Source organism: Rhinopithecus roxellana, chromosome 3 (genome assembly GCF_007565055.1).
Source record: "Rhinopithecus roxellana isolate Shanxi Qingling chromosome 3, ASM756505v1, whole genome shotgun sequence".
NCBI lineage: Eukaryota > Metazoa > Chordata > Mammalia > Primates > Cercopithecidae > Rhinopithecus > Rhinopithecus roxellana.
The window spans coordinates 3,967,767-3,983,384 of NC_044551.1; the positions used below are offsets into that span (position 1 = coordinate 3,967,767).

General features: G+C 35.5%; 1 protein-coding gene across 2 annotated transcripts in view; it reads left to right on the forward strand.

Annotated features, from left to right (window-relative positions):
- Window positions 1–15,618, forward strand: part of ERCC8 (ERCC excision repair 8, CSA ubiquitin ligase complex subunit) — an 82,837-nt gene that overhangs the window by 13,194 nt on the left and 54,025 nt on the right. Inside the window, exons 2-3 of one of the 2 annotated variants that reach the window (XM_010387986.2) lie at window positions 5,166–5,261; window positions 12,019–12,120. In XM_010387986.2, coding sequence (XP_010386288.2) covers window positions 5,166–5,261; window positions 12,019–12,120 — 198 coding nt within the window. The remainder of the gene's footprint in view (window positions 1–5,165; window positions 5,262–12,018; window positions 12,121–15,618) is intronic. The other variant, XM_030927888.1, reaches the window with a different exon arrangement.

Consider the following 15,618-nt stretch of genomic DNA (forward strand, 5'->3'; position numbering starts at 1 on the left):
TATAATGAAGGGGTGGCCTGCCCCTCCACACCTGTGGGCGTTTCTCGTTAGGTGGAATGAGAGACTTGAGAAGAGAAATGAGACACAAAGTATAGAGAAAGAAACAGTGGGCCCAGGGTACCAGCGCTTAGCATACAGAGGACCCACACCTGCACAAGTCTCTGAGTTCCCTCAGTATTTATTGATCATTATCTTTACCATCTCGGAAAAAGGGAAGTGGCAGGATGATAGGATCATGGTAGGGAGAAGGTCAGCAGTAAGACATATGAATAAAGATCTCTGTGACATGAATAAGTTTAAGGAAAAGTGCTGTGCCTTGATATGCATATGCAAACATCTCCATAAACCTTTTTAGTGCATAAAGAGCGGCATTGCTGCTAGCATGTCCTCCCACCTTCAGCCCTAAGGCTGTTTTCTCCCATCTCAGTAAATAGAACATACAATCGAGTTTTACACCAAGATGTTCCGATGCCCAGGGAGGGGCAGGAGACAGATGCCTTTCTCTATCTCAACTGCCAAGAGGCCTTCTTTCCTCTTACATTAATCCTCCTCAGTCACAGACCCTTCACGGGTGTCAGGCTGGGGGACGATCAGGTCTTTCCTTTCCCCAGAGGCCATATTTCAGACTATCACATGGGGAGAAACCTTGGATAATACCTAGCTTTCCTAGGCAGAGGTCCCTGTGACCTTCTGCAGTGTATGTGTCCCTGGGTACTTGAGATTAAGAGAATGGTGATGACTTTTAACAAGCCTTCAGGCACTTGTTTAACAAAGCACACCCTGCACAGCCCCAAATCCATTAAACCTTGAGCCACCACAGCACATGTCTCTTGCAAGAACAGGGTTGGGGATAGGGTTACAGACTGATAGCATCTCAAATACAGAACAAAATGGAGTCTCTTATGTCTGCTTCTTTCTATATAGACACAGTAACAGTCTGATCTCTCTTTCTTTTCTCCAAACTATAAAACCATACAATTAAAAAAAAAGTATTCAGGCAACAACTAGCACAATGAATAAAATAGTACCTCACTTCTCAGTACTAATGTTGAATGTAAATGGCCTAAATTCTCCACTTAAAAGATACAGAAACCATCATTCTCAGCAAACTAACACAGGAACAGAAAACCAAACACCACATGTTCTCACTTACAAGTGGGAGCTGAACAATGAGAACACATGGACACAGGGAGGGGAACATCACACACTGGGGCCTGTCAGGGGCTGGAAGGCAAGGGGAGGGAGAGCATTATGACAAATACCTAATGCATGAAGGGCTTACAATCTAGATGATGGGTTGATGGGTGCAGCACACCACCATGGCATATGTATACCTATGTAACAAATTCTGCACATGTATCCCAGAACTTAGAAGTATAATAGAAATAAAAATAAAAAGAAAGGTAATATATGTCACATATAGGGAAACATTAGGAATACAGTCAATGGTAATCATTAGTCTAAAAAAATATATACAGAATGGCAGAATGGATAAGAATTCACCAACCAAGTGTCTGCTGTCTTCAAGAGACTCACCTAATAAATAAAGACTCACATAAACTTAAAGGGTGGAAAAAGATATTTCATGCAAATGGACACCAAAAGTGAGCAGGAGTAGCTATCCTTATGTCAGACAAAACAGACTTTAAAGCATCAACAGTTAAAAAAGACAAAGAGGGACATCATATAGTGATAAAAGGACTAGTCCAAGAGGAAAATATCACAATCCTAAATATATGTACAGCTTAACACTGGAGCTTTCAAATTTATAAAACAATTACTACTAGACCTAAGAAATGAGATAGACAGCAACACAATAATAGTGGGGGACTTCAGTAGTCTGCTGACAGCACTAGACAGCACTAGACAGGTCGTCAAGATTCAGGAAGTCAATAAAGAAACAATGGACTTAAACTATACCCTAGAACAAATGGATTTAACAGATATTTACAGAACATTCTACCCAACAACTGCAGAATATACATTTATTCATCAGCACTTGGAACATCCTCCGAGATAGACCATATGATAGGCCACAAAACAAGTCTCAACAAATTTAAGAAAATCAAAATTATAGCACTCCCTCAGACCACAGTGGAATAAAATTGGAAATCAACTCCAAAAGGAACCCTCAAAACCATGCAATACATGGAAATTAAATAACCTGCTCCTGAATGATCATTGGGTCAACAATGAAATCAAGATAGAAATTTAAAAATTCCTTGAACTGAATGATAATAGTGACACAACCTATCAAAACCTCTAGGATACAGGAAAAGTAGTGCTAAGATGAAAGTTCATATCATTAAATGTATACCTCAAGAAGTCTGAAAGAGCACAAATAGACAATCTGAGGGCATACCTCAAGGAACTAGAGAAACAGCAAACCAAACCCAAACCCAACAGAAGAAAAGAAACAACCAAGATCAGAGCAGAAATAAATGACAATGAAACAGCAAGAACAAAATACAAAAGATAAATGCAACAAAAAGCCAGTTCTTTCAAAAGATAAATAAAATTGATAACCATTAGCAAGATTAACCAACGAAAGAAGAGAGAAAATCCAGTAAGGTCGATTTGAAACAAAATGGGAGACATTACAACCATTACTACAGAAATACAAAACATCATTCAAGGCTACTATCAACATCTTTATGCACATAAACTAGAAAACTTAGAGGAGATGAATAAATTCCTGGAAATATGTAACCCTCCTAGATTAAACCAGGAAAAAATAGAAACCCTGGACAGACCAGCGACAAGCAACGAGATTGAAATGGTAATTTAAAAGCTACCCAAAAAAGTTTAGGTACAGACTCACAGCTGAATTCTATCAGACATTCAAAGAAGAATTGGTATCAATCCTATTGACACTGTTCCAAAAGATAGGAAAGAGGGATTCCTCCCTAAATCATCTTGTGAAGCCAATATCATGCTAATACCAAAACCAGGAAAGAACATAACAAAGACAGCTGCAGACGAACATCCCTGATAAACATAGATGCAAAAACTCTCAACAAAATACTTGCTAACCAAATCCAACAGCATATAAAAAATATAATCCACCGTGATCAAGTGGGGTTCATACCAGGAATACAGGAATGGTTTAACAGGCTGGAGTGCAGGGGCGCCATCTCAGCTTACTGCAACCTCTGCCTTCCGGGTTCAAGCAATTCTCCTGCCTCAGCCTCTGGGATTACAGGCATGCACCACTAGGCCTGGCTAATTTTTGAGTTTTTTTGTTTCTGTTTTTGTTTTGAGATGGAGTCTTGCTCTTGTCGCCCAGGCTGGAGTGCAATGGTGTGATCTCGGCTAACTGCAACCTCCGCCTCCCAGGTTGAAGTGATTCTCCTACCTCAGTCTCCTGAGTAGCTGGGATTACAGGCATGTGCCACCACACCCAGCTAATTTTTGTACTTTTAGTAGAGATGGGGTTTCACCATGTTGGCCAGGATGGTCTCAGTCTCGTAACCTCGTGATCCTCGGCCTCCCAAAGTGCTGGGATAACAGGCGTGAGCCACTGCGCCCAGCCTAATTTTTATATTTTTGGTAGAGATAGGGTTTCGCCATGTTGGCCAGGCTGGTCTCGAACTCCTGACCTCAGGTGATCCACCCACCTCGGCCTCCCAGAGTGCTAGGATTACAGGCGTGAGCCACTGCACCTGGCCTGCTTGTCACTGTTGTACTATATGTAATGTGTAGAAGACAAAGGGCCATGTATATCTTCAAATCAGATACTTTATACTGCTAAAATGATTTCCAAAATGTTTATAATTACTTGTACTACTGTCAATGAATGAAAGTATCAGTTTATTCCTTTCCAGCATTGTGCATTGTTATCTTTTAAAAAAAACTGACAATTTTATAGGCCAAAAATTTATAATTTGATATTTAAACTAGCATTATTTTAATTAATGAATTTAGAAATCGTTCTGGTTAAATTAGTGTAGATGCTAATAACATCCAACAGATTAAGACAGATTCAAATAGTTAATATTCACTAGACTTACAATGTACTAGGTGTTGTAATTAGCACTTTTTATATACAAACTCATTTAATCTTAATAATATGCTCACCAGGATAATGATGGTTTACAGTTATAAAATATCAGAAATGTCATTTGTCTTAGTTTGTGAGAGTGCTTGTTAATTATTTGTATTGATATTTAATTGGCTTTATTTAAATACACGTAAGTGTTAAGTTGAACATAGTCTCTTTTCTTTTAAGACAGGATCTCACTCTGTCACCCAAGCTGGAGTGCAATGAATTGATCATGCTCACTGCATCCTTGAACTCCTGGGCTCAAGCAATCCTGCTGCCTCAGTGTCCTGTGTAGGAGCCCACCACCATGCCCAGCTTATTTGTATTTTATTTTTTTGTAGAGATGGGGTCTCGCTATGTTGCTGGGGATGCTTTCCAACTCCTGGTCTCAGGCAGTCTTCTCACCTCAGCCTCACAATGCGCTAGGATTACAGGCATGAGCCACTGCACCCAGCCCGTACTCATTTTTTATTTCTGTCCATCTTTAAGAAACACTTCGGCCGGGTGCGGTGGCTCAAGCCTGTAATCCTGGCACTTTGGGAGGCCGAGACGGGCGGATCACGAGGTCGGGAGATCGAGACCATCCTGGCTAACATAGTGAAACCCCATCCCTACTAAAAAACACAAAAAACTAGCCGGGCACGGTGGCGGGCGCCTGTAGTCCCAGCTACTCCGGAGGCTGAGGCAGGAGAATGGCGTAAACCCAGGACGCGGAGCTTGCAGTGAGCTGAGATCCGGCCACTGCACTCCATCCAGCCTGGGCGACAGAGCAAGACTCCGTCTCAAAAAAAAAAAAATAGAAACACTTCAAGGAATTTTTTTTTAAATCCTGTAATTTATGCTTTTGTCCATTAGATGTCCTCAGCTACATTTATCAGAATTTAAGTTTTTTAATACAAATTTCAGTCTCTAAATACCTTTAAAAGTTTGCAGTAATTGTTACTACTGTTGATATTTTAAACATTTATACAAGGTCTCTAAAAATCTATAAATACATTAGGATGTATGGTAGAAGATTTAGACATTTCTTGTGATTTTTGTACTATAAGTAATCTTAGTTAACTAAGAAATTTTTAAATGTTAAATTACTTGTTAATTTCTTTCTCCCCCTTTTAATTTAAAGAGTTTTGGGACTGGAATTAAATAAAGACAGAGATGTTGAAAGAATCCACGGCGGTGGAATTAACACCCTTGACATTGAACCTGTTGAAGGGAGATAGTAAGTTTATTATACTTGTATAATCATTTTTCTTTCTAAGTGAAATGCAGTTAAAACCTACTTTTTCAGATTAATGATGTAGAAGTTTCATTAAAATTAATGAAAATCCCAAATTGTAGCATTTTTTTAATCTGGCATTATTATTTTCAAATAAATACAAAACATCAAACCTACCAAATGTTGTCAAATAAACATTTCCAAGCTACTTTAATATAAATATGTACTTATTGTTAAATTAACAAACATTGAACTTCTTTTGGATGCAGAGGGCTTTTAAGTGCTAGAGTGTGTCTTTAGGTGTTATTTTAAAACATAGTTGCTACTCTCAAAATAGTCCAATGGGAAAATAAATATAAAAAGTGGAAGACTATTTTGAAAAATTAGGTTAGAAACAAATAAGAATTATATTTGAGTTCTTCCTGGCTTTACCACTTACCATCTTTGTGACCTTGAACAATTTACCTAACCTTTCTAATTCTCAGTTGCCTTAGCTATGCAGTGGGAACAATAGTACCTACCTAACAAGTTTGTTTTGTGGATTAATTGAGATAATATGCACAACATGATTAGCATAAGACCTGGCACATCATAAATGGTTGATGCCACTGCTGCCACTATTAATCAAAAGCAGTATTACATATACTTTTACTGCTTTCAGCCCAGTCTCTACACAGCAGCCAAAATGCTTTGAAGAATGCAATTCTGAACATATTCTCCTACTTACAATTCATCATAACACCACATTACTCTTATAAGACAGTACAAAACCTTCCATGTGGCCTATAATTAGGCCACATAGAGCATTAACTAAAGGAAACAGTTTGTGTTATGGTGTATTTCATGTGCCTATAATTAGGCCACATATAGCATTAACTAAAGGAAACAGTTTGTCGTGTTATGATAGATTTAGCATTTGCCCCAGAATTTTTATTTTATTATTTACATTAAGTCAAGTCAGAACAGATTTGATAAACTTCCACTTTTTAATTCCAGCTTCCACCATGGTCTCATCCAGTAGTATTTGAGAAACATCTTACTTTAGCATGTGGTTAAATCTAAAAGATGATGAGTAATCATTCTTTTCTTTTTCCTGACCTTTTCCAGGCTCAGTATAATACCTTCTATTCAAGGACAGCTGGGGGGCACTCACTTATGAAACACACAGACATGAGCAGCAAGAGATAGCTGACTTTTGGGTTTGGGTGCTGGTCAGGAAAGTATTCAATACTGTTACTCCAGCCAGCCACTTGGTGTAGTAATCAGTTGTGTGGCCTGTGAAGTATGAGAAGCCAGTGGACTACCAGTTGGCAGAGTTGGTGAGAAATGTGGGAAGTTATAGATTATATGTGCATGAAATATATTTGAGAAATGCAGATGAGGCATCTTTTAGGACAGCACATAGAGAAAAGTCTGAAGACTCTTGCTACAGTGGTTTTCCCCTTTATTGCATGGGAGAAGTCTACAACTATTTCATATTTTGCATTAACCCCTTTTGATAGCGACAAGAGATATAAAAAGGAAGGTGTACATTCTGTGGAAAACTTAAAAAACGATGCGTACATAACTTGTTCAAAATACCTGTTAATATTTACCATCCACCATGAGAGCTGTAAAGATGTCACTGAAAATCAGAATGGAAACCAGAGAGAATACACAAATCTGGTAGAGAAGCATTTATTTCAAAGTTAGGTGTTATTTTACAAAAACTATCTGAAAATTACAGTTTAACAGGTGCAACTGCAGAGGGTGCATTTGCATATCACTCTGTGAAGCTTGAATTTTCTTTTATACTTTTAAATTCTTCCAAGTTAATTTCATTCATCTTTAATACTAAGTTTTCTTGTCCATATAAAAACGTGAAGCCATATCTCTTCATACTCTGTCAGCAAAAAGTATCTCATAGTTAAATAATGTCAGATACTTCATAGTTAAATAATGCCATCAGATACTTCAAATAGAAAGTTAATGGAATCAGAGAAAAGCTTTTGGAAGCCATTTTAACAAAGTCAAAACATCTGACATTATTGTAAATACCGTGTCAGTTAAGATTAAAAGTTCAATGTTTAACATAATTTTGTTTTATATTGATAATACATCTGTATGGCAAGAAAAGCAATGTTTTGTGAAGATTAAGTGTGAAGCGGAAGTGTTTTGGGAATTGGTTGAGGTATACATGTAACTCACAACTGTGTCCAAACACTTTATCAATCTAAATAAAAGTTGTAGTTGTTAAAATTTACAAATATTTCTCTATATACACAATTAGAGTAACTGAACTACAAAATTTTTGTAATAAAGCTAATGTGGAATATTTTAAAAAATAACTAAGTAGGGCATTATTAGCAGTCTTTCTTTACTGCCCATCAATTGGATTTTTGAGCCTTCAAATAGCTACTTTTAAATTAACCTTATTGTTTTATAAATTGGTATTGAATTTATCTTAAAAACAAGTCTATAAATCAGTACATGCTACTAGTTCATGAACTATTTATGACTGGGTCACAAGATAAGGATCTTGGGCTAAAACATAAATCTACTACATCATTACACACACCATTTAAAGAAGTTAAGATATGTTTGTAACAAGACTTTCCCAATGAAGAAAGACATGTGTTTGTTTCTGGCACAAGCTCCTTATCTTGGAGAGTTAAATAGCACTGCTCTACTTCTAATTATATTGTGTTTAAAATTAGGTGAAAATCTTTCAATCAAAATATTCAGTGAATGTAGTGCCAAAAACTGTAGTTTGGGTGCTATTCTTGAAAGATGACAGGCCGGGCACAGTGGCTCACACCTGTAATCCTAGCAGTTTGGGAGGCTGAGACAGGTGGATTACCTGAGGTCAGGAGTTCAAGACCAGTCTGGGCAACGTGGTGAAACCGCATCTCTACTAAAAATACAAAAAATTAGCCAGGTGCAGTGGCAGGCGCACACCTGTAATCCCAGCTACTCTGGAGGCTGAGGCAGGAGAATCACTTGAACCCAGGAGGCAGAGGTTACAGTGAGCCGAGATCATGCCACTGTATTCCAGTCTGGGCTACAGAGCGAGACTTCTTCTCAAAAAAAAAAAAAAAGAAAGAAAGAAAGAAAGATGACAATGTCAATGCAGTTTTTAATGTTCCTCTAGTTCTCCATTGAAACACATACAGAGACTAAAAATGATAAGTAGAAAAAAACAGATTAACACTTACAACCAAACTAGGTCATGAAGTGTCCCCACAAACCCCAAACTGTGAATAAGTGGGAACAAACCACTGACAACTACGAGATCTGTGCACTACCAGCGTTTTTGCCAGAGAAGGCAGTAAAAAGCAATAAGGCATCTGATATACCTGGATAAGTCCAAAATAACCACAAGCTTGGCAAGCAAATTTGACTACAGCAGCTCAAACTGGGAGAGGATGGCATACTCTATAGGTATGTTTTAATGGTCCATGGTAAGACCAGAAGGAGCTGTAGCACTCTGGACTCTTAATATCTCTCAAAAGAGCTAACCAGTCAAAGTGCCCCTCCAGTACAGAACTATATACTGAAGAAAAACTGCTGGAAATAAAATCCAAATTGAGCAGTACAGAGACAATAGAAACAAAGGAAAAAGATGTCCCCGATAAAATTGGGGAAGTGAACAGAACCAGGAAATCTCTGAAAGCAAGCTACCATATTTTGAAATCTTACCCATCAAAAAATTTTTAAGGGAAGAGGATGTTTTAATATATAAAATTTAAACATTACTCTAAGTCAAGCCTCCATTCTAAAAGGTTAAGAAAATTAATTTTACGTAAAAATGAGCAAAAGAATAGGATTAAGGTCAAAGTTCCTACAAAATTATTATAAAAACAAAGAGGATAAGAAGTGGACTAATGCTGTTACGGAGAGTGAAGTCACACCAGAAAGAAGTGTCTATAAACCAGATGAGAACTCTAGCCTATACTTCAAAACTAGGTAAAAGTTGTTTTATAAACGTATAATAAATGAGAGAATAATGTTAAATTGGAATTAGAAAACCTCAGAAATGAGATGCTCAAACTCAAAAAATTAGAAATAAAAATATTTGAGAAATGAAGACTGACTGAAAGCATAAGGAACACAAATAAATGGAAGAGGTAATGCCTTAGAAATAGAAACTAGAAAGGAGGAAAATTTTGAAAACCAAAAAGAAATGAAGAGAGGAAAATAATTCAAGAGGTGTATATACAGAATATAGGCAAAGGAGATCCAGCATAACATAATAGAAGTTCCCAAAGAAGAAAACCAAGGCAAAAGAACAGAATAAATATTAAAATAATAATTCAAGAAAGCTTTTCTAGGATAAATAAGATCTGGAGCTTTATATAAGGGGGGAAATTTTATATTGTCACTAGACTTTGACTTTGGGCTTTCTGGCCAAAGAAATAAAGCTTCTTACCCAAGACGCTCAAGGAAATAAAATGTGAGTCAAGGATTTTATATCTAGCCAAACTGATTTCAAGTACAAAAAGGACAGATAAATTGTCAAAAACACAAGAATTCAGAGACTGTTGTTCTCATTAGCCATTCCTTAGGAATCAACCAGAGAATGAAATCATTCAGCTAGAATGACGAGAGAGACAGCAACATAAGGATTGATGGTGAGCAATAATATTAGCAGATAGCAACACTTTATATAGATGTATAAATTGATGGATCTAGATATTGGTTTGTCTGCTAATATCACATCACAAGAGCAATGGCATATAGAAATTATTTTAAATTATAGCACATGAATGCAGTCACCAAAGTCCAGGCTGGAAATTGCAGGACATGTGATCTAGTTTTTGCAACAAATAAATTACAAGAGAGGGAAAAAGTACAGGAGGGAGGGAGAAAGAAAGGTAGAGGAGACGTATAGCTTAAAGTTAAAAGAAATTAAATTTTTTTTTAAAAGCAAGCTAATATTCATGTGTACACTCTAAGGTGATGAACTACGAACTGTACAGAAGAGAAAGACAGTGATTACGATAAAAGTCATGATAATGAGTTACTTTGAGGTGAAAAGTAAGGAGTGATGATCTAGAGAGATTACATTGTTTGGACCTCTGTGAAGAATTTTTGATGGTGCCCTTATTTTTAATTGGGATAAATGTATATTTGTAATTGGGATAAATGTACATTTTGTAAGTGAATAACATTCACAATGTCTAAGATTTTATAATATTTAAATTTGATGTAACATCCAAAAAAGACATAAAATAGAGAATTTGTTCAAGGAGAATTTTATCTTGTAAAAAAAGAAGTACTAAAGAAAGGTACTTTGAATTAAGGTAAAAGGAAACAGTGAAAAGAATCTGAAATATTTGCACATTTCAAGAATATCCTCCATTTTGTAGAATTTTCTCTGAACTTACCATATACCTCATCATCTGTTTTTATTTCCTAAATTAAACATATTGTAGCTTTTAGGGAAGTCAGTTAAAGGTAAAAACAACTCCAGATTTAAAAATGATTTTAGACAATTTTATGCAAAAAAAAAAAAAAAAAACTAAAAAGATCATATTGAAAAATCACATTTAAAAAAACACAATAACAGTCTTAGAGACAAATATGGTTAAGAAACCATATGTATGGTATATGAAGTACCAAGAATGATGTTTACAAATTATTAAGTTCAATCAGTGTATATAGCTTTGATATATATGCTTGCTACTTTTATTTTTTAGAAATATTTTTGCAAAGTTTTTGAATAGAATAATTTTGTATATTCTACCAATATAATAGACCAGCTTGAGAGTCAGTCAATAATTGTTTCCAAAAAAAGAGACTGCTGATTTTTTAGCACCCTCTTTTACTCTCAAAAGTAAGGCTTCCAGTGGTTTGGCTCCTCCTCCTCATCTCTCACCACTCTTTCCCTTCCACACTGCTCCAGCAACACATCCCTTCTTTTGGTTCCTAGAATGGGCTTGGATTGTTACTTTCACATTTGTCTGGCTAACTTTGAATCCTCCTTCACATACCAGCTTAAATATTACAATCAGGGAAACTATTCCTGAATTTACAAACTAGAATAAAGATAAGTTATTGTCACAGTGATCCCAATCGTAACTAATCATTTGTGTGATTATGCCTACTACCCGTTTTCCCTATTGGATTGTAAACTCTGCAAAGACAGGAACCATGCCTGCCTGTTCACAGTTGTTTTAGCAGAGCGTCTAACATTGTAGGAACTTAAAGTTGAATGAATTGAGTGAATGCATTCATAAGAGAAGGAAGGAATCTAACATTTATTGAGCCCCTATTTTTTGCCAGATATTGTAAAAAGAAATTTGCACTTAACTTTTATTATCGACATTGTGATTCAGATAAAAATGTCCCCCTCCTTTACAAATGTTGAGTCTTGGACAGGTGGTATAACTTGCCCAGGGCCAAATAGCAAGTGTCAGTAATAGTTGGTTTGCCTACTTCCTTTTTCATTTAGCATAGCCATAATTAGGACATTTAAAATAACTTTGTAATATTTTACTTTCTTAAGAAATCTCTTTTGCCATCTTGTTTCTGTCACCTTTTCTTTTTGAAATTACGGAAGTAAACTTGAAATGATCACAGAATGAATTTTTTTATATTCATTCTATTAAATATTAAGAAATTATAGTTTATTAAGTCTGTGTTATTGAGGATTAACTTATTACAAATTAATGTATCCTTAATACATTTGGGTGTTTGCAAATCAGGTTTTGGAAATTTGCAGTGATAAATAAATGGGCTACATAAAATGATAAACTAATGTGAACTTTTTTATTATCAGCATGTTATCAGGTGGTTCAGATGGTGTGATTGTACTTTATGACCTTGAGAACTCCAGCAGACAGTCTTATTATACATGTAAAGCAGTGTGTTCCATTGGCAGGTATGTATTAAAAATGTAAAAATTTATGAATTTGTAAATAGTTGAGTATTTTTTACATCAAATGCAAAACATGAAAATTGCAGTCAAGTGAATGGGTCAAGTGAATGGTTCAGATGACCCATTTGCATGGCTGTTCCTTGAGACTTTGTTGAAAATAGTAACTGACATTGAGGTATAGTTTTTTAACAAGTGTCTTCCCCAAAGCAATTTTGGTATCAATTTACATCTCAGTAACTAATTAGAGTTTTTAGTACCACTTAATATAAGATTCATTTATAGTCCTTCAGCTAATTATAAACACAAATTAGATTTTCAACTGATACTAATGGAAGAAAAAAGTTTAGATATACTAAACATATTGATACTCCCTCACCAAATACATATACACATATACCCACTCACCCCTCTCTTGTCTCTCTACTTACTCAAAGATGCCTAACTTAAAAACATACATCTATAATACTTATCTTCTCTGACTGTTCTCTACTGGCTTACCAATCTTGTGGTAATTCTTTTTAAATCTCTAATAAAATGTTTTATGGCATTGTAATTTTTCCATTGTGGTCATTTAATCCTTTCTCGTCATTTATATCCAATCTGATAATGAGCAGACCTTTGAATTAACAGGGAGAATGGGCGCTGAGAAAATGCTTTCAAGAGGGCTAACATCAACAATATGTTACAGCTCTTCCCAATGCATTAGAATATATGCTATGGAATATTTATGAGGAGATTTGCTATTGTTTGTTGGCTCTGGTGCTTCACATTAGAAATACAAATTTGGGAAAATCAGTTAATCTCAGCTTCAGATTATTTTGTTTTAGAAATCAGTATACATGCCCTGCGGTTCTTACACGTTTCCATGAGAATTAAATGAAATGTTATCTTTTTAAAAGCATGTTGAAAACTAAAACCACTGTGTAAGTGAAAAGCAATGTACTTACAGGGAAACTTAGTACAAAACAAGATATTGCCTCAAATACTCTAGAACTTAGAGACTTAGGCCATTTATACTCTCTTCCCACCCTCAATAACAAAAAAAGTCATGTTAATTAATTAAATTCATTTTTATCTTATTTTATCCTAGCTAACATTTTAACATTGAATTTATTTCGTTACATAGCAAAATAGTATTTTCATCTGTTCCATGTGCTATATAATATTCCATGAGGGACTGTGATTTGCTTTTTTTTTTTGGTATGTGACATAAGTAAATGCCTTATTTGTCAATCTTGTTTTACAATGATTTAATTCTTGGATTCAGACTCTATATTTAAAAGTGTGACTTTGAATTTGAAAATGGATATATAGTATGCATCTTTACAAAATGAGTTATAATAGCATTTTGTACATCTGAAGAGTTCACAATCTAATTTAAAAATAATTTCAATAAAGACTATTATTAAGTTAATGTGACTCAGACTATTTTCTGATACTTACTGTTAGTATACTTAAAGTGTTTGTCCTTGAGCACTAAAAAGATTCCTTTCCTCTACCAAAATTCTTATTAAATATAAATGAAAATAACAGAACATATATAGTAACATAATAAAATATTTTATCCTATTTTAAATTTTAAACTTAAAATATAAGTGAGCTTTTATTTGTTATCACTACATTAAAAATTTGTTTTATTTAAAAGTAATGTCACTGGAAAAATCTCTGTAGAAGTCAATATTCTTAGGAGCAAAAGGAAGTCAGTCTGCTTATCTTAAGCAGAAATTTATTGGAAGAATATTTATTATCTCACATAACTGTCAGGAAGATGGGAGAATCAGATTTAGAAAATGAGCAGAAAACAAGAGAAGTCAGGATAGAGAACACAGTCAGGGTCACACCACGGGAACATTAGTTTGGGTTTTGCTGTATGTCACCAACATACACTCTCAACTCCTCAGCTTTGAATAATGGCTAACTCTCCCAGGAAAAGAGAATGTCTAGAGTCGCTTGCTTTCTGTAACAAGAGATAGAGCTCTGATTTTCAGTAAAACAAAGGGGATTCCCCCCAAAATAGGAGTTTGAATGCTCATCAGTCAAGAAAAAAAGGCACATGTCCCCTATAATCCACCCATTTGGCTGTCCAACATGCATATACACCTTTCTTCCCATACTTACCATTTTTTAAAAGAACGTTCCAGCCTAACCTAATGCAAGTCTTCACTATACAGCCAAAAAGGTGATCATCCTCTTCCCCAAAGGGTGATGATCCTAAGTTGTTTTAGTTACCACACCTGGCTCCATTTCAGGGTCATGTTCATTTTTCCACGAGTTTAATTTATTCTATATCAGTATTATACAATTTGTGGACTCAATTATATAGTTAACCTATAAAAATAATTAAGAGAGGAAAGAAAGGGAAAATTAGTTAAAATATATAAATATTTACAGAGAAAAAAAGGAAATATGAATAGGCACTATAGTTCTTGTATTTTTGCAGCTGTTTTAATGCCAGAGCTGGTACTTAAGACTTTCCTTCTTCATGTTCTCATTCCTTCAGATAGCACCACAACTGTTTAAGGTCCCAAACTTTCATCTTAAGGAATCCAAAAGCATCATGATTATATCTGCATAGGGTTACAGAAGTCGTCTTTTAACTTTTGTGCTCTATGGGAAATTTCAAACATACACAAGATTGGAGAGTTGTATAATGACCTGTATATCAATCACCCAGCTTCACCAACCATCATAACCAATCTTGTTTTGTCTCTACCTCCCACCCATCCACCCTCATAACTATGTTGAAGCAAATCTTGAACAATGTATCATTTCATTCTTAATTATTTATATCTCTAAAAGAAAAAGACTTTATGAGCATAACTACAGTACCATTATCTTAAGTACACAAAAATTATCTATATTAAATATCCAGTGTGTGTTCAAATTTCCCTCTTTGTCTCATAAATCTCTCTTAACAGCCAGTTTGTTTGAATCAGGATTCAGTTAGGTAACACACTATGTTGGTCACTGGTTCAGAGCATATACTACATCCTTCAGGGCAGCATACCACCCTCACAAGGTGGTATATTGTAGCTGACGTCATAACTGAATCTTTAACATGTTATGTTATTATGGATGGTGGGTTACATAAGATGTGAATCTCATGGGCCTTCACCAGTTGCATTCTTTTGTCATAGAGTAAATTCCTTGATAAGAAGCAATATTGTATGGAATACCATGGAGGTGTGTGAGGCATTCAGTAATTCTAAGAATAGTAGTGCTTTGGAAAAGAGACTTTGGAAAAACAAATCCAAAACCAAACAGCTGTCTCTTCCAGTAAGACCAAATCACTCTTCCAAAATGAAAGAAGTCCAGTGTAGTTGGCTGATCCCTCCAGGCTATATATAGTACAGAAACAGAGAATCTCTCACATTATGACCTTTAATAGAAGGCATGCCTCTACGTCACACTATGGGAGCCTGAAACTAGAGATGCCTGGACATTCATTCTAGCCTTCTACACAGCCAGGACACAGGCATGTGATCTCAGTTTGACCATTCC